At 28.7% G+C, this 20,374-nt stretch overlaps 1 protein-coding gene across 1 annotated transcript; it reads left to right on the top strand.

Moving 5' to 3' along the window:
• Nucleotides 1-11,277: 11,277 nt before the first annotated feature.
• On the top strand, nucleotides 11,278-17,014 carry LOC114187127 (beta-amyrin synthase-like). The gene is made up of 16 exons (XM_028075261.1): nucleotides 11,278-11,502; nucleotides 11,617-11,802; nucleotides 12,863-12,952; nucleotides 13,135-13,332; nucleotides 13,417-13,501; nucleotides 13,626-13,792; nucleotides 13,949-14,137; nucleotides 14,230-14,343; nucleotides 14,450-14,569; nucleotides 14,888-15,010; nucleotides 15,117-15,215; nucleotides 15,764-15,820; nucleotides 15,903-16,271; nucleotides 16,366-16,446; nucleotides 16,537-16,620; nucleotides 16,710-17,014. The coding sequence occupies exons 1-16, from the start codon at nucleotides 11,302-11,304 to the stop codon at nucleotides 16,830-16,832; spliced, it is 2,286 nt and encodes a 761-aa protein (XP_027931062.1). The 5' UTR covers nucleotides 11,278-11,301; the 3' UTR covers nucleotides 16,833-17,014.
• Nucleotides 17,015-20,374: the final 3,360 nt, after the last annotated feature.

Genomic DNA, 20,374 nt, shown 5'->3' with positions numbered 1-20,374 from the left:
TATTTATTTACAACTTTGAAATTTGTATAAGTTTTACGATTATTTATCACTATCTCGCAATACAAGAGTATGCTTCACTTACATATACGGCTCTTGAACTTAGATTCAATAGTTAGGCTTTTCTTAATGCAATTCATAATTTCTTCTCTTATCATGATAATATGAAAAAAAAAAAACAACTTATCTATTTCATAAAGTCTTGTAACCAATTTGAAACTATATTCCATGATATATATATATATATATATATATATATATATATATATATATATATATATATATATATATATATATATATATATATATATATATATATTATACTCAATTCAAAACTATTTTATAGAATATGTATTTTGGGATATTTTCAAATTATACCATATAAAATTCCTGTTTCAAATTATACATTAAGATCTTCTCAATTGCACAGTCTATAATAAATAATAAATTCTAAACATATAATGAGAACGACACATTAATATTTTTTATTCTGTGATACTACAAGAAAATAGTACAAAGAAATAACCTCAATAGTTTAATGCATTACACTATCTAAATAAATCAGTTTTTCCCAATTTTAATTAAATTGTGTTTTATGTATAAAGTAATTTTTAAAAGTTCTCCTATACAAGTTTTTTTAAAAGATGTTTCTTAACTTGTAGAAAGATTGTTTCATATTCTTCTAGAAATGCTTACGATATAATTTAGCCCATTGACATGATGAGTCATGAAAATACTGCTTGAACCTTTATAAAAAATTTGAACCGAAACAAACTGGTAGGGAAGAATGTCATATCGCAACCTAAATCGCGACGGGACGACGAACTAAAAATAAATTGATTTGGAAAAAGAGATTAGAAGTCGCCACCATAGTTTATCTTGGAAAACTATGGAAAACCATAAAAATAAAATAAAGTCTGCGAAAACCAAATTTAGGGTTTGAGAGTCGGTTACGCGTAGGGAAGGTATTAGCACCCTACAGTGCCCGTCCAAACGCGGTACCTTTAATTAAATTTGCAAAAAAGATGTGTTTATTTTAAAATATTTATTTTTCCCATAAATAAGAAAATATTGAACAAAATATATTTTTGAGTAAAGAGGACCCGAAAATGATTAACCTTGGTCCTACGTATTCTCATTAAAATGAAAAATCAGGGCTACATAGTTTTTCATAAAACTATTTAAAAAACAATTTGGAAAAACCTTTTAATTTTTGGGAAGTGAAGCTGACAAGGACTTGCCCTCCTCCTACGTATCTCCATTCACAATGGAGATCAAGGATCACGTAGTTCTTGCTAAAACTTGATTAGATTATTTAATTTTTAAAGTTGTCCTTTGACATTTTTGAAATTAAGTGTCATGCGACACGTGCGGTCGGTTGACACCCAAAAACATTTTTATTATTTTGTATTTTTTTGAAAAAGAGTGTCGTGTGACGCGAACGATCAATTAGACACCAAAATATTTATATGATTTTTTATATTAGTATCGTTCGACGCAGACGGTCGATTAGACACCAAAATTATTTTATAATTTTTGTATTAAAAAAGAAGTGTCGTGCGACGCGAACGGTCGATTAGACACTAAAATTATTTTTATAATTTTTATTTAAAAAAGAAGTGTCGTGCGACGTGAACGGTCGATTAGACACTAAAAGAAAAAATAAAGAAAATAATTTTAATTTTTCTATTTATTCTTTTTTTATCATTTTTTAAAACTACTTTAATTTTTATTTCAATTTAAAATATTTTTATTACTATAGAAAATGATGTGATTGAAATGTGAGATTTAATTAAAAAAAGGTAAAATTGGAAAATAGAAAATGGAAGTGCATAAGCAAGTATGTGGGTGCAATGGGAAAAAACTACACATATGGAAACGGGATGCATAAAGGGAAAATGCGTGGTGCATAAAGTAATCCTAGCCTAGAAAAGGAAATTAAAGGAGTGGAGTGTATGCTTAGTGAAAAAGCAAGTACATAAGGTAAAATAAAACTTAAGGGGTGTGAGATTATTACATTCGGTAGTGCATGAAGTAAATAAATAACCAAAATCCAAATTAAATGCAAGGGTGCATGAATTAAATTATAGAGGTGTGTGAAGAAAAGTGAATATGCTAAACTTAATTAAAAAAGCAGGGGTGCGTGAGTTAATCAGGGAGGTGTGTGAAGAAAGGTGAATCTGCTAAACTTAATTAAGAAAAGTAGGAGTGCGTGAGTTAATTATGGAGGTGCATGAAGAAAAGTGAAATCTGCTAAAATAACCCTAATGCACAATTACTTCATGTTCTTTAAAACAGCAACGTAAAAGAAACGTCCCCAACTTCATCTTCTACCTCACGCTGCCACCAACCACAGACGCTACACTCAATGCCAGAGTCGCCGGCGACGACGTCAATCGGCATCAAAAGCCTTGTCGCCGTCATCGAAGTTCTCTGTTCCATCTTTCTCCCACCATCGCGCCTCCATTGAAAGCCTTGTCGCTGTCGCCATTCACACTGCTGCAACGTTCGAACGATGTTGCCATCTCCTACGAACGCCATCCCTCTTCTCCTCCATGCTATGATTACGTTTTCAAGATCAAACCCGAAAGGTTTCTTCTCCGATCCTCTTCACGGGGCCAACCCGAACCAAACACCACATGGTTTCAGCCACCCAAAACCATTTGCCGTAAACAGCCACCATCAGAACGTGCCACCGTGACCCTTTTTCACTTTCAAACCCCTTCCTTTCCAGTTTAAATTTTGTTTTGATTGTGGTTTATTAACTTTAATGTTTGAGATGAAAATATTTTGTTCCTTCTATATGCATTTCATACTATTAATATGCTACCAAACTAAACAGAACAGAGCAAAATTGGTATAACCTTATATGTGGGTAGATCTTTTTTCGTTCCTTGTGCTTTTTTCTTGAATTATCCTTCACACTGAATTGAATGTCTCTTTGTATTCCTTTTCTGGGTTATGACTCTCACACGCTTGAGTATTCTCTTTTTCAGAATGAATCTGTAATCCCCCAAATTTGATGTCCCCAAGTAGATTAAAAGATGCTCTGAGCGCCAGTTAGAGGAAGTTGACAGCAGTGGTCGGAGGAAGTTGAGGGAAGTTGAGATCATGAGTAACTGATGTTTCAAAAACTGTTTTTGTAATTTTTAATTTTTAATTTTTGAATTTAATTAATAAATAAAATAAAATAAAACGTAAAGTAATTAATAAATAATTTTTGAACTTTTTAATTTTTTAATTTTTAATTTTTAATTTCTAATTTTAATTTCTGATTTTTTATTTTAATTAAACAAAACGAAAAATAATTAATAATAATTTTTTTAATGTAAAAAAAATAAAAACCTTATTTTACTTAAAAAACATAAATTTAAAGAAAGACAATTTATTTTTAATTTTTTAATTAACACTTATTTTTTGTTTTTTCCAAACATTTTTATTCACCCGGACGAACGAGATTGGATATTGACAGAGTGCAAATCCACTCAATCTCTACAAGAAAATAGTACAAAGAAATAATATCAATACCCTACAAGAAAGTTCCGTACTAGCGAGAAAATAATCTGTAGCTAATCCTTGCAAAACGATTTAGTGAAAAATTAGCGAGGAAATAGCGAAGACATTATATCGTAGCTAAAATATAGGTAGCTAAGTAACTAGAGAATCACTTTGTCGCTAATCCCTAACAAACTAATTGTAGCTAATCCCTAAGAAAATTAATTGTAGCTAATACATAACTAATTCCTAGCAAACAGATTGTAGCTAACCCCTAGCAAATAGATTGTAGCTAATACCTAGCTAATCCCTAGTAAATTGGTTGTAGCTATTCCCTAACCAATCCCTAGCAAAATTATCCCTAGCTAATCCCTCGCCAATTGAATAATTTATCTCTAGCTAATCCCTAGTAAAATTGTAGCAAATTGCATCAGTCCAAAATATTCCATGCTTTTTACTTGTACCTTATGAAATGCATTTTAATATAAATATAACATTTAGTAATAAATCTTGCAAAACATTTTATATGAAACATGTCAAATATTATCACATTCAAAATAATAAAAGTAATGAACATAATGACAGTAGTCTTCACAATTGTCAACATACATCATTAAGTTTAAAAACAAAACAAAACATCATCATCTTCATATTTTGTTCTCGCCATGTTTCTTGATAGACGGTGGCGATGATATCTTTAATACATGAAATATTTGTGTCTTGAAAAACTCCATCTGTGTTTGCATTTGTGTATGCATTTGTTGTTGTAAATTTTGTTTGCATTTCTACTTGTGTTTACACTTGTGCTTGCATTTGTGTTTGAATTTGTGCTTGGAATTGTGCTTGAAATTGTGCATGCATATCTGCTTGTGCTTTCAACTGAGCTTGCACCTGTTGTGCATGTAACTGTGTCTACATCTGTTGTTGCATTTGGGACATTTGTGTAGCTATTGCAGTGATTTCTTCTATTGGAGATGCATGATTTGGATTTGTGGAAGGACCTACAACTGATGAAGATGAACCATTCACACTAATGATGGCTAGTTCCAAGCTACGACCAATACCGTGAATTCTACCTTTCTTATTTTCACCTCCCATTTTCATCCATACTTCATAATCAACTTTAGGATGCTTTGATACATCTTCTCCATATTTTTTTACCATAACACTTTCATATGATTCCTGTATGCAGTAAATCAATCATTTTGTAATATAAGATTAAATAATTAAATAAATTATTTTACATGTATAGATACAATGAAATTTTTTGCTTTTTTGGAGACATATTGACCATCTTTTCTTTTATGAACTTTCTTGTATAGTTCACCATAAGAAACAGACCCATTACACTTCGCCTTCTGTAAAATAATATGTAATTCTACAAAATGAATACTATCAAAATCCAAATGTATATCAAAATTTATAGTATGTTTATGTATATGATTGATGCACTAATGATATCCACAAAATCTATATAATATATAAGTATTATTAGAAAGTCGTAGATATTACTAAAAAATGAGAAAATGAATACCATCTTTTTCAAGTATTGTCTAAAGCTTATTGACCCTCCAGTGTGAACCATAGCCTATGGCTTGGCAACCCTATTGTTTTTACCAGCAATAGATTTCTTTTTCCAGTCTTATGTCATTCATATGTCAATTAAAGTGTCTCGCATCTTAGTCCTTGTTCATCTTGGCCCAAAACCTTTTAAGTCTTATATATTATCTTAGTTTTCTCTTTCTCTTGCCTTTTTTCTTACCTTAGCTAAAGAGTCAGAATAGCGATCCATGCATGTTAAATTCGAAACCTTTCTTGTCATGCTACAGTCATAATCTGATGCAAATCGGTACTTATTCTACGCCAATACAAATTTATCAAAATTAATGATAAGTAAATGTAATGTAAAGATAAAAGATATATCAGCACAATAAGTTTTCCATTTTTCAGCTGGATTAGGCATTCTCATCAATACTTCAGATATTATATCTCAAGTCATAGAATCGGGAACAAACATGCTCCTACATGTTCAAATAATCATTTTACAAACAAAAAATTAGCAACATTGAATTGAATGTTTGATTGGATGTACTTAGGGTCTGCTAACTTTTTGTCCAGGTATGACAAGTCTCCTATCAACTTCATTATGAATATACACTTGAAGGATTTTGAGTAGGTAAGTCATTAGATGTTGGATCGACATTTGATTGACACCACCAAACATTAAAGTGGTAGGTGGTGATTGATTACCATCAATTGAAATAGCACCTAAAAAAACATATTGAAACAAAGAGATTGATGTATATTATATTATATTACAATAAATTAAGATTTAAAAATTAAAAAGTTATTCAACAATTATAATCCGTGATTGCAAAATAGATTCTAGTTCTGGAGGACCAATAGGACACCGAATAGGTTGAAGTTGATTTAGGGTACGACTACCTTGATTTCTACCTCTTTCTTGAATAATCATTGCAGTTCTTGCCATAGAAATATAATTATGATATAATAATCATAGTGTTTCATTGATTAATTTCATATCATCGATGTCCAGTGACCTAAGTCTAAGCAGAGTTTCATTGATTTAGACAAATAAATCAAATTGCTAAGTGTTTTACTTGAGAGCAAAGGTGTTATATTTTATGTACGAAATGCAAATTTTCTCAATTTCTATGTGTAAAGTAGTTTTAGTCCCACAATATTGAGACAAAAGCTAAAACTTTTGAAATGAAAATTTATATATATTAAAATATACATTTATCTTATGTATAATGCATCACCTAAACTATTACTTAAAGAAATTTTCTGAACTAAATCAATTACTGTGGTTAGAGTAAATGTTTGAACAAAGTTGGTGGATGGATAGTAAGAAAGGGGTGACATTAAAAAAAATATGAAACTAGCAGGTGAAGGGAAATGATGAGGATGAAACTAGGTTCTGCTTACTGCAATTATTAATCAAAATGATCGAGCGAGGATTTCTCGCCTCTTATATCACACTCCGAAAAACAAAATGACGCCAGAATGATGTAAACGTGCACTAGTATTAGAGGGAAGGTAATTTGAAACAAGGGTTAGAACACAGACCAAATAATTGAGTTATATGCATCCATAAAAAAAGACTCTCTCTTTCTCGAAACAGATAAAGCATGGAAAATGTAGTTTCTATTTGTTACACACTTATACAGTGTAATATATTTATTAGTTTTAGAGTACAAGCATGTGATGATATAGGAGATTCATCATATGTGAGTGCATACCTAATAAAAGAGAATATAATGTGGGTAAGAGCCTTCCAATTGGGACACCAAATATATATATAAACACACATATGTACCAATTGGGACACCAAATAATTAAGCCGTCCAAGAAAAGATACGTCATGTCATGTGCTTCACATAAATCTTGACTTATTTTATGTTAACTAACTGGGTTGTATTTCGGTTGTATTTGATTTGTGATGTGTTGATTTGTATTTAAATTGTTTTTGTAATGAAATTGCTTTAAAACTGATGTGCTCAGTGTACGGTAAATTTCCTCTGCACTATGCATTGAGAGGTTTTGTGTTGTACTAAGAAAGGAAGTGATTACTGTGAAAATTAATGGCTAAAGTTCAGATGAATATAAATTCAAAAGAGAATTTTCTTTAGTCTTTGCATTATGATGTGTGTTAATTGTATTTAAAATGGTTTAAGATCAAGTTCCTGTATGAACAAGAATTAAATAAGTTTGCATACTAAAGTTTTTTGCTAGTTCTAGATCACATTCTAAGTTATAATGCAGAAATAAAAAAATTTGTAACTTGTTACGTCAATTAGAGGGAGTTGTTGTGACATTGAATGAGAGAAGAAATCTTAACTAAGCTAAAGAAGTTGAAGAATATTAGAATTTTATACTTTAAGGATAAGCAAAGCCAACTCCAATTAAATTATTGGAAGTATATATATATATTTATGGAGCTTCGTGGAGTCAATGTTGTTTCTTAAGCTGCAAATTATGGAATCATTTAATTTAAAAACAATAATGAGTTGGAAAATAGAGTTACGTGACAATCTCTTATAAATTTTATTATATACGTAAGAAAAAAAATTTATGTTAGAGTTAAAAACAAAAGTGTGACTTCAAGTCTTACTCATAAAAAACACATGCAAATATCAGTAAATATGTGAAAAATAATAATTATCTAAATCTTACTTATATTAGTGATGCTTGGCCAAATATTAAAAGATTATTTTAGATATTTTAGTTCAAATTTCACTTTAATAGTTCAAGGCCTCTCTACATCATATCCTTCTTCTGTCCTCACTCTGCAGTGTTAATTTCTTACAATTTAAGAAAATTTTCAAGAAACTGTTTCTTAAGATAAACAACTTAGAAGTTAAAATTAAAATTACTTCATATTAGAAAGTTTGCAACATAAGAACCGAGTATTATTAAGAATTCAAGTATGAATCTAAGTCTCACATTGACTAAAAATGAAAAAGTAGAACATTATATAAAAGTAAATACCCATAAATCTATTTTCTTATATGATTGAATTCATGTCTCATTTAGTTGACTATAGTAAACGTACGTAAATACAGTTTATCTATATTATTTCTAAAACATTTTATCTTCTTTTCTATATTGTATTTTATCAAGAGTTAATTTTTACGTCTTATTATTGTCTTTTCTATTTTTAATCTCCATAACAGAACTATTATTACAACTGCACTTGTGTATGTGAAAATTTCAAATATAATATATTATAAAATGGATGATTGAAATCATCTGAGAGTGAACAACTGAATATTAATCATTCACTGGTTCCTGCTACTTTTTCTTGTTGTATTTAAAAACTGAATGTTTTTATTACATTTCATGTTTATGGGAAGCACAGCAACAAGTAGTGTCACCCATTGAATCTCCAAAAATAGACAAATTAATCATCCCATTATATTATGGTAATGTAAAGGGTAGTTCTGAATCATTTTCTTAGCTTCAAGACATTAACCGAGTGTTCGCATGATTTGATTATCAATATCAGTTGTGTAGACGGATTGTGAGAAGATTTAATATTTTTTTTAAAGACATACGCATATTTGCAACTATAGATTTAAAAGTTTTCATTCAAAACTCACATCTTTGATTCAAAGAAGATTTGGGAAAATAAATGAAAATTTTACGTGTCCTTATTAAATAAAATAGTAATATGTATAATAATAATATTGATAATAAATAAATAATATTATATATAATAATTAATAATAATAATATATATATACAACAATCATTATTAATGATATATGTATATAATAATTAATAAATATATATATATATATATATAATATTAATATATTAAACTATATATATATATAATTAAATAATAATAAATAATCTATATAATATTCAAATATTACAACAAATAATAAAAGTAATGTGTATATATATAATAATTAATAATAATAAGATTAATTATTAATTATAATTTCAAATAAGAATAATTATTATAAAAATAATAATAATTTAATATAACTTATCTTTCTATTAATTATTTTATTAAAATTTATTAAATAATAATTTTCAAACTTAATACTTTTATCTAATAAAAAATTATTTCATATATTTTTATTATCTAAGATATTTTAATAATCTTCAAATACTCTCTGTCACTACAAAAATTCTATAAATTAGCTACCGGAGTGTCCGTAAAAATGGGACGCTAATAAGCGTCCATTAAACCAACTGTAGTATGATAGAAAATAAATAAAGAATCTAAAGTCAGTGAAATGGACACTAAACCGACGCTAAGAACATGAAAGATAAAATCAAATTGCTAAACTAATATTATGAATTAAATAATGATAATGAACGTCTGCGTAATAGAAGCTTAACCGAAGCAAATTAATTATAAACGTTAAAAAAAATTCAAAATACTTTTGCTAGTACCTAATATATGCAAATAAATAACTTTTCATTAAAAAAAATTGACGTGTCCAAAATTTATTTTCCTCCTTCCCTGTATGCACCTTTTCTATCTTTCTCACACTATCTCCCTATCCTTCATTTAAGAAAATGAACAAGGTATCTTTGATGCGTGGACATAGTGATTTTGCATCGGCCTCCATTTTAAATAAAAGGCTCTCCCTCTCTCCGACTGTTGAAGTACTTAGTAAGTTTAACTTTCTTATTCAATTGCTGTTTTTTTGTTTTATTCAGCGCCCAGTTGTAATACAAACAGATGGAAGATACAATGACTGTCAGTGATATAATTGTTTTTATTAAGCTTTTCACAATCGTCGGTCAAACCGACGCTTTACATGGTTTTATATTTAAATATTAAATTAAAAGCGAGGGTTGAGCCCACGCTAGTTTCGACGCAAGATAAAGCTGTCAGGAAGTTAAAGAGTCCTTGTTTAAGTGAGTGGGGCCGTTGCTGGTTTGAGTCCACTCTCACAACGCACGCAAAATCTCGAAAGCTTTCTTATGTGAGGCGTGCCCTAAAAATGGACTCATTTGCGTCCGTTTTCTTCACTTGAATGGGTTTAAATGTAATGATATTCACATGTTTTCTTGTACTTTATTAAAGATTTTTATAATCTATCTAATCATTCAAACTTGTTATTAATTTTTATAAAATTCATTTCCAAATTCACTTATTTTATCATTTAAATTTATTTAAAAAAATATATATTTATCCACTTAAATTTACATTAGAGACTAATTTTAGAATGATAAGTAACAAATACATGTTATAAAAAAATTTAGATTTAAATTTATAAATTAATTATAATTTTTATATATAAAAATTATTTTAAATATTAATAATTTTTATTTATAAAATAATATTATTATGATTAATATAGTGACTAATTATTTTAATTTTTAAACTGATTATTATTTAAAGAAATTATAGCTTGAAAAAAAAAGAACCAAGATCATGGGTTGAGAAGCAAAAGAGTAGAAAGACAAAAAATGATTTATAGTTAGGACATGGTGGATAACGAGAGCATGTGGATAACGAAAGCGCGGTCAAATTGGGTAATCTGGTCCGGTTTAATTCGGCTTGACCCACCACGTGTTGATGATTTAGTGAATCAACCCAATCTGACTCACTTTTTAGCGAACCAAAAAAATTTGAACCCGGCCTGTCCCACCACGGGTTGGTGGGTTAAACGAATTAACTCATAGGTTCACTTAATTAAAAAAAAAATACAATTTTTTTTCAATCAAAACTAAATTATAATTCTAATGAAAATCTAAATAAACTTTAATGCAAACAAAATACAAACCAAAATATAAAAGAATACAAATTATTTATGTGTTGACTACAAAAAATAATCTAACATGACCCAAATGTAAAGTCCAACTTAATAAAAAACACTTATATGGCCTATTTATCTGCGGGTTGGTGAGTCAACCCGGCTCACTATGGGTTCAACTCGAGTAAGCCGGGTTCTAGATGAGTCGGGTCAAAAATCAACCCGAATTGAAATTTGTAAAAATAATTTAATTCAACCCGAACCCGTAGTTAGCCAAATTAACTTGCAAGTTTCAACCCATTTTTACAGCTCTAACAATTGAAGTTTTTTAAGTATACTTATACTTATAACTAAAGCAACTATATTTGAATACATAGATCCATTTTATTAGGATCTAGATATTAAAAATTAAGTCCACCCTTAATATATTAAAAAAATCAAGTCCACCTTTAATATTTTATTCGTGGTTTTGTTTGAACTATTTTTCGTGACTTAATGAGAAAATAAATGAGACTTAAAGTATATATATAATTATGTGGCAGAAACAACTAAGGTTATTAAGAAAATGTGGAGGTTGAAGATAGCAGATGGAGGGAAGAGTCCATACATATTCAGCACAAACAACTTTGTTGGAAGACAAATATGGGAGTTTGATTCTGAAGCAAGAAGTGATGAAGAACGAGCCCAGGTTGAAGAAGCTCGTCTACATTTCCATCAAAATCGCTTTCAGCGCAAGGCATGTGGTGATCGACTTTGGCGATTTCAGGTACTTTCTTTCTTAACTTCAACAAAACCTCACTGTTCAGATGCATTAACCATCATTCATACGACTTCTAAGATGCATAAATAATATAAAACTTTATGTTCCATTTATGTACAGGTTCTGAGGGAAAAAGAATTCAAACAAAGAATAAGAAAAGTGAAGATAGAAGAAGATGAGGAAATTACATGGGAGAAGGCTACTCAGACAATAAAGAGAGCCTCCCATTACCTCTCAGCACTGCAAACTAGTGATGGCCATTGGCCTGCTCACGTTGGGGGTTCTCACTTTTTCACTCCCATCATGGTAAATTCAACTTATTTAAAATGTTCTTTAATATAAAAATTTATCTTAAATTGGTTATTAAGATTAAGTTCGCACTGATTTAAAATGTTCCAGACATTAAATCCGTACTCATTTAAGTTTATATTTTATCTAAACTCGCATTTGAAAAGAAAAAAAAATAGATGAATAATTTTGTGACTATATTAAAAAATATATATGTAAAGTCATTTGATGACTATTTTCGATTCATTCATATGTAACTACGGATTGACCATTTTGTAAATTATAATTGAAGGGTGAAGAACACACTTTTAACTTGATTTAACTAATTCAATAATAAATAAGAGAAATCATTAAACTCACATTGATGTTAAAGTTGATAACATTATAATAATTTGAAAATAACATTATGTTGGTCAACTTCAACTTTATCCATACCACCTTAAATTTATTATCATCGAATTCAATAACATGCTTATGTAAAATGACCTCATTCATGATTTGCTCGGTCTTTTCCAGGATTTATTATATGACTCATTGTTTTGAATATTTACTTAATATATTTTTTATTTAAACTAGTTTTTAGGATATATATATATATATATATATATATATATATTACATGAATAAAATAAGGATTAAATATGTTTTTAGTCCCTCAAATTTAAGTGAATTTTTGAATTAATCTTTTCTTCAAAATTTTATTTAACATTTTAAACGTATTTTATAATAATATTTGAATTAGTCCTTTCTATCATATGTCTTATATTTTTCATAATCATACAACTTATCAATACCTATAATATTGTAAATATATAATTTATAATATTTCATATTATAATTATATGACTCTTCAAATTTCATAACTTCACATTCTAATTAAATTAATTAAATTTATATCAACCTCTGTATCAACATGCAAATTTAAACGAAAATTTGCATCAAGCTTCCCGTATCAATATGCAGATTTAAACGAATATGTATACGTTTTATTGATTTTTTCGATCTCTTGGTCTAACAAATTGAAATTCACAAAATTCTATATATAATATTACTTTTGTATTTGCCTCAAACATCGCAGATCATCCCCATCTACAGTACAGGACATCTTGATTCCGTAATTTCGGAAGAACATCGTAAGGAAATTCTCCGTTACCTGTATAATCATCAGGTACACTTGTTCAACTTCAATATACCAAATTTAACTTCATGTTGAAGAAATAAAACAACACATACTATTTTTCACCTTTTGCTTTTCGATTTGTTAAAATGATTATATCTTTAAATTATACATAACTCATGAAATTTGAAAGTTCGTTCTTAATATATACGAATTTTGGTAACCATGGGAAGAATGAAGATGGAGGGTGGGGATTACACATAGAGGGTGGAAGCACGATGTATTGTACGGCACTGAATTACGTAACTCTGAGAATTCTTGGAGAAGGAGCGAATGGAGGTGATAAGAACGCTTGCGCTAAGGCCAGAAAGTGGATTCATGATCATGGTACCATTACACTTATGCCTTCATGGGGAAAGTTTTGGCTTTCGGTATGCATGCTTTCCTATTCTTTCAACACACAAATCAACAAATGTAAGTTTTTGTGTTTAATTCAAAAAATGTTATTGTTGCAGGTTCTTGGTATTGTTGATTGGAGTGGATGCAACCCATTGCCCCCTGAATTTTGGATACTTCCTACTTTTCTCCCCATGCATCCTGGTTAAATATTTCATTTTTCTTTTTCAACTATTTAAGAAATATGACTACTTAAATCAATATATACCCAAGAGTTAATTAAAAAATGGATTATTATTGAATCTTATTTTGACCTTAAATAATGCAGCTAAAATGTGGTATTTTTGTCGGCACGTATACATGCCCATGTCATATATATACGGAAAAAGATTCGTGTGTCCAGTCACACCACTGATCACAAGTTTGAGAGAAGAACTCTTTACTGAACCTTATGATGAAAGTACGTGGAAGAAAGCACGGCACAAATGTGCAAAGGTTAAAAATATTCATAGCCTTTGATTATATTGTAAAAAGCGTACGTAATTAATTCAAGAAAAAAAATGATTTTAAAATTAAGAAAGAAAATACATCAACACATAATGTGAGTGTGTGACAAAAAGGATGTTATATTGTTTTACATATACATGACAGGAAGATCTGTATTATCCGCATCACTGGATACAAGATCTAATATGGGACACTGCTTATTTTTTCACTGAGCCACTTGTCACTCGCTGGCCTTTCAATAAGATCAGAGAAAAGGCACTTGAAGTTGCAATAAAAGGTATTCGCTACGAAGATGAAAGTACTCGATACATCCAAGGTGGGTGTATCGACAAGGTAATCATCATAATTTGAAAGCATGTATATTATTTATAGTATGCACCAATCGAAATTTTTAGTTGTGGTCACTTCATGTTTTTGTTTGGTAGTCCGCATCGTTGCTTGCTTGTTGGGTAGACGATCCAAATGGAGATTCCTTTAAGAAGCATCTTGCAAGGGTTCCAGATTATTTATGGCTTTCAGAAGATGGAATGTGTGTACAGGTATAAATACAACTCAATTAATATCATCTTTCTTTTTTAATCACTAATTAGAGGATAACCATGAAGATGATAACTTAATTAATGCAATTGTCTATATATAATGTAGGGAATTAATTCGCAATCATGGGATGCTGGTTTCATGGTTCAAGCTCTTCTGGCTACTGGTCAAATTGATGATCTTGGTCCCACACTTGAAAAAGCACATGATTTTATAAAGAAATCTCAGGTGAGTATATCATTAAATTAAGATTTGACTTCTTAAATATATACAAAAGAACTCTTACCTGAACTAATTTCTACAAAATATATAATTCATCTGACATATTATTTTGGATGGATAATTATTATTCTCATAATTATAAGCAACTAGGAATTATAAGATTGATTTAGTGATAAAATTGAAAAGGAGAGTAGAAAAGATTCAACTTTTTTCTAACCAACATTTTAAAATTACAAAATTGGATTAGTAAGTATTGGAATGGAGGATGAAAGATTGTATGATCAACTATCTCATAACTATCTCATTAATATTGTAATATTATAGGTGGTAGATAACCGTTCAGGAGATTTCAAGAGTATGTTTCATCACATTTCTAAAGGGGCATGGACCTTTGCTGACAGAGACCACGGAGTACAAATCTCTGACGGCACTGCAGAATGTCTCAAGGTATTTAACTCTTTCGGTTACAAACATTTTTATTTGTTAAAAACTTCATAAATAAAACAACATGTATATGTTCCATGATTTTAACAAACTAATCATCCTGTTTCAGTGTTGTTTACTTTTATCAATGTTGCCAGAAGAGATCGTAGGAGAAAAATTGGAACCTGAAAGGATGTATGACTCGGTCAATTTTATATTGTCACTTCAGGTGAGTATTATAAAATTTGGGATAACACACTTCTCAATTTCATAATTTATTTGGCAATCAATGGCAATATGGTCTTATTTTTTGTGAAAATGGAAACTAAAAGAGGTTGCATAAAGCACGCCAGTACGTAATCCATCTCTACATAATTTAAAACATAAAATGTTTAATTATTATCGAAAATAAAATCATTTCTGCTTTTTTTTTCTGATGCTATAAAACACGTTATTTTATTTTTGTTTATCATATCAATCTTAAATTTACACTCAGTCGTTTCTTTTTATGTTAAGATTTTCTTTTTACTCTAAAAAACATTAAATTTAATTTTAAAAAAAATCCTTTTTCTTTTCTACATCTTAGTAATTGTATCCAATGTATTGAATTGCAGTACAACGTCAGGTCCTATGCATTTAAATTTTAATTGTTTTGAGTATTCACATGTTTTTCTGTAATTTAAAATTTTTAATAATTTTCCTTTATTGAAGTTTCCACACATTTAAATTGGTTATATATGATTTTATTTACGAAATTACAAGTTTGGGCTACTGCAGAGCAAAAATGGAGGTTTATCTGTGTGGGAGCCTGCAAAAGCTCAAAAGTGGTTGGAAGTAAGTTTGAATTGATGATTCTACAATATTTATAAATTTGTTAGCTGATGCTGATTTCATTATTTTTTTTATTAATTCGTAGAATCTGAATCCGGCGGAATTTATTGCTGACATAGTAATCGAGCACGAGTATATTGAGAGTACTGGATCAGCAATTCAGGCTTTAGTATTGTTCAAAAAACTATATCCAAATCACAGAAGGGAAGAAATAGAGAAGTTCATTGTGAAAGCAACACAGTACATTGAAGATCAACAATTACCAAATGGAAGTTGGTACGGGAACTGGGGAGTTTACTTCACTTACAGTTCCTGGTTCGCACTCGGAGCTTTAGCTGCTGCTGGAAACACTTACACTAACTGCGCCGCCATTCGTAAAGCTGTCAAATTTCTACTCACAAAACAGAATGAGGATGGTGGGTGGGGAGAAAGTTATCTTTCTTGTCCGATGAAGGTTTGCAAATAAACCACATAATCTATGATTATAATTTCCATTAGCTTAAATGTCATTAATTATAAATATTAATGAATGTATATGTGCGATGAAGACGTACGTGGGTCTTGAAGGGAATCGATCGCATGTTGTTCAAACAGCGTGGGCTCTAATGGCTTTAATTAATGGCGGACAGGTACTCTTCTCATTTGCATCTGCTGGATTTCAACATCTCTAATGCCTTTAAGTGTTGTTGTTATTCGTTTTCTGAATTTGGCATATGTAGGCTGAGAGAGATCCAACACCTCTTCATCGTGCTGCAAAGTTACTCATTAATTCTCAGTTAGAAGATGGTGACTGGCCCCAACAAGTACCTCTCAAATCTCTATCTTTTGAATTATGAATCTTAGTTATTGCACCAAAATTGTTTAATGTTTGTGTGTGACTTAATTGTGGCAGGAGGCCGTGGGGGTATACAAGAGTAGTTGCGTGCTTCATTACCCATTTTATAGAAATTATTTTCCGATATGGGCCTTGAGTGAATACCGTAATAATGTTTTAGTGCATTCCACTTCTGTTTAGATTGAAAAGGTGTAAGCTCTAGAAGACAATGCCATATCCATAAAAAACCCTGAAAATAAAATCAAAGTTGGTGATCAACTTTGATAACTTTATTTCTGTCATAGTTTTGTAATTCTGGAACAAATATTTTGTGTTAAACAACTTAAATAAATGGTCAGAAATTATTCCGCTTGTAAACAATTATTAGAAACCAATCATCATCTTAATGGGATCCACAATCATAGGAATCTACACAATCATAGGAATTTTCCAATTATAGGCTAAGACTTCTCTTGCCAAAACATTTTCTTTGGCAGTGGACAAAGAAGGAAATTTGTGATCTGAAATAACTAAAGACCTCGTTAATTGCTCCTTTTGGTACTCCTCTTTCAATATTCTAGCTCAAAATAGTTTCATAAAAAATGGAGTAAGTACTACCTTGTTCAATTACTCAAAGTTCAGTCAATTCAGCCATAGCTCAAACAAAATAAAAACAAAAGATTATCAACCTGTCTCAGATTCATAAATTCAATCAAGTACCAAAATCATAAACAATCAATAACACAAGATCAAGCCTTTAGCTTCCCTTACTTGTTACGCAGCTTAAACAGCTCTAAAAATACCAAAACATTTTTAACTCCACAAAATGTTCTATTTACATATAGAAACATCACAAGAACGATCGAAGCATACTATTACGATCACTAATCAGCAAAAACTCGTATAAAAGACTAAAACGAGACATGCAAGTGAAAAAAATCTCATAAGAAAAATGTCTTAAACTTAACTTACGCGAATAGAAAAACTGATCGATCCAAATTGAAGAGTTCGCTGCGAGAATCAATCTCACGGACAATAACTCCTCGAAAGAAAGTTAGAGAGCTCTAGAAAATGATTTTTAAAGAGATTGTGTATTTTAAAATTATGAGTCTCATTATTAAAATCATTATCAATTCTAAAACGTCATTTTTTTCACAATTTTAAACTGAATTTAGTGTATATAATTTTATACTTATTCATATTTATAAACATATAAATAGTTATTCGAAATGTATAGGTAATTTTTTTAATTTTAATATATTTGATATTTTTAAAATTCTAAGTCATATATTTTAATTTTTCAAAATATATGTTCAAAATCTTTTTGGTGTATATTAATAATATAATTACATAGTTATATAAAAGCATGTGATTGAGCTTATGGTGGAGCCCATAGTTAAACATTTTTTGATGGATTAATCTATTGTGGTGTGGTCTGTTGCTCGGTCACAACCTGAGCCAACAGTGATTAATCATGATAGTATTTGTGTTATGAATAAATCTTATATAGTTAAGAATATAGATGTTTTTATTGGTAGTGCATTAGTAGAGTCTAATTTCTTAGCTAATATGTCTTCTTTGCACGATATAATATTCATTGTCGATAGTTTGTATGGGTTACAAGATCTAAATTCACCTAATTCCAAGATAGTTCTTAATTCTTTGACATTTAAGGAACTCGATTTTGCGGACAAATAGGAATTAGGTTCTAAATAAGCTAATATGGTTGATGACAGAGTAAATTTAAATTCTGAGGTTGATGAGCCATTTTGAACTACAAGAAAATTTGACAGAGTATACCTAAAAAAATTAATACTAAATCTTCTAAAACAAAGACTTTTAAAGAAGACTAATGAGTTTTGAAGGCATTTTTTAGAATGTGAAATGATTAACTAATGAAAAATCTCTTAATATGCGGAGAAGTTTGATTAATAAGCTTTAATTTACTATTAATATTCACTTAATTTTTTTCATGATAAGTATTCTTTGCTTGTGTGTGCCATGCATTTTTATCATAAATGTGGTATGGTCCTCATTTTTTTTTTCTTTAATCAAATACTAAAATTTAATTAAATTTACAATAAAACCTAATTCAGGAAAGTGAATAAATAATAAGACTAAATAATGAAACTATTAAATTATTTAAATTACATGTTTCACCGCAAGAAAATGTCTTATTTACAATAACTTTTAGTGATTAAAAGTTTTAATCACTATAGTGATCAATATCAATTTATAAAATAAAAAATTATTGGTTACTAAAATAGTTACTATTATAAATAAGAAATTAGAATTGATCAATGATTAATTTGAGAGAGACTAAGTTAGAAATTAATGTTTAATGACCAATTTTCTTTGGTAGGTAACAATTAATTAGTCTCAAATTAATTACTTGCCAATTTAACGATCAATTATGATTTTTTTTTCATAATAGTAATTATTTTAGTAACTAATTTTTTTTATTTTATACATTGATATCTAAATTGATGACTATAGTGACTAATAACTTTTTATTACTAAAGTTGGTGGTTAACAATCCATCTTCTTGTAGTGTTTCAAACTAGTAACAATTGAAGTAAAATTTGGAAGAATTATGTTTGCTACTATATTCTTTTTCAAATAATTTTTAATTTGATATTTTTAAATGGATGGATATAATATTAAAGTTTTGAAATTATGCGATTTTAGACTTTCATTATAATTAAGTTTTTGTTATTAATTAACGTCTATTGACTTGATTGAATTACTCATATCATATAATTGTATTTATAAATAAAATCTTCCAATGGAGTCATGACACACATAAAAAGTAAATTGTTCCCAAAATTCTCATCTCTATTCTTTCTTTTTAATTTATAAAAGTTTTATATTAATAAAACAACTTATTAACATAAAAATAATAAAGAGGCTAAATTTGTAAAATACATAATATTTTTATTTTAAATTTAATATTTAATAACAACTTTTTATTATTATAGAAATATTATAACAAGTCATTAATTTGACAGTTGTAAACGTACATAAATACATAAAAACAGAGATATCGTGCCATTATTCTCTATCACATTATTATAGAAATAAATAGCAAGTCATTATTTGACGGTTGTAAACGTCCATAAATACATAAACAGAGGGACATCGTGCCATTATATTATATTACTATAGAAGGGATAGAATTAAATCATCAAGAGTGAACAATGAAATATTAGTCCTTCACTAGCTACTTTTTCTTGTTGAATTTAAAAACAGAATGTTTTTATTACATTTATGCTGGTGTGAATTTGGGAGAGTGAATTTGTGTTGTTTGAATTAATTTGCAAATTAAGATGAGATTTTTTGGAATAAAGGAAAGATGGTATGATTTGAAAGGATATGAGTGGAAAGTTTATGAAAATTTATATATGATGTGATCTATAAAATTTAATAAATTATAATTTTTAAAAAAATAAATTGTAAGATTACCATTTTATCCTTCAATGTAAATAGAAGAAATGATATTCAAATAAAATAAAAAAATGTTATTTAAAATTACAAAAATATAATTTATTCATATTATAATTAATAACTTAAAATTATTATTATTATTTTTTATTATAACTTGAAATAATTTATAATTTAGACTATTTAATTTTAACTCCACATTTATTTAAATATATTTTATTTTATAGAATTAATTTTTTTACAGAATATATTTATTTGAATAATAATAATAATATTATTATTATATAATACTAATTATTATA

This window comes from Vigna unguiculata, chromosome 6 (assembly GCF_004118075.2).
Source record: "Vigna unguiculata cultivar IT97K-499-35 chromosome 6, ASM411807v1, whole genome shotgun sequence".
NCBI classification, from domain to species: Eukaryota; Viridiplantae; Streptophyta; class Magnoliopsida; order Fabales; family Fabaceae; genus Vigna; species Vigna unguiculata.
This window is presented reverse-complemented; position numbering and strand designations above follow the sequence as displayed.

What these genes read in the sequence shown, in the direction of transcription:
- LOC114187127 (XM_028075261.1), top strand. Translation starts at nt 11,302, where the DNA reads ATGTGGAGGTTGAAGATAGCAGATGGAGGGAAGAGTCCATACATATTC. An exon ending in GGGGAAAGTTTTGGCTTTCG is followed by an intron (nt 13,333 to 13,416) that starts GTATGCATGCTT and finishes TTATTGTTGCAG; the next exon opens with GTTCTTGGTATTGTTGATTG. An exon ending in AAGGTGGGTGTATCGACAAG is followed by an intron (nt 14,138 to 14,229) that starts GTAATCATCATA and finishes TTTGTTTGGTAG; the next exon opens with TCCGCATCGTTGCTTGCTTG.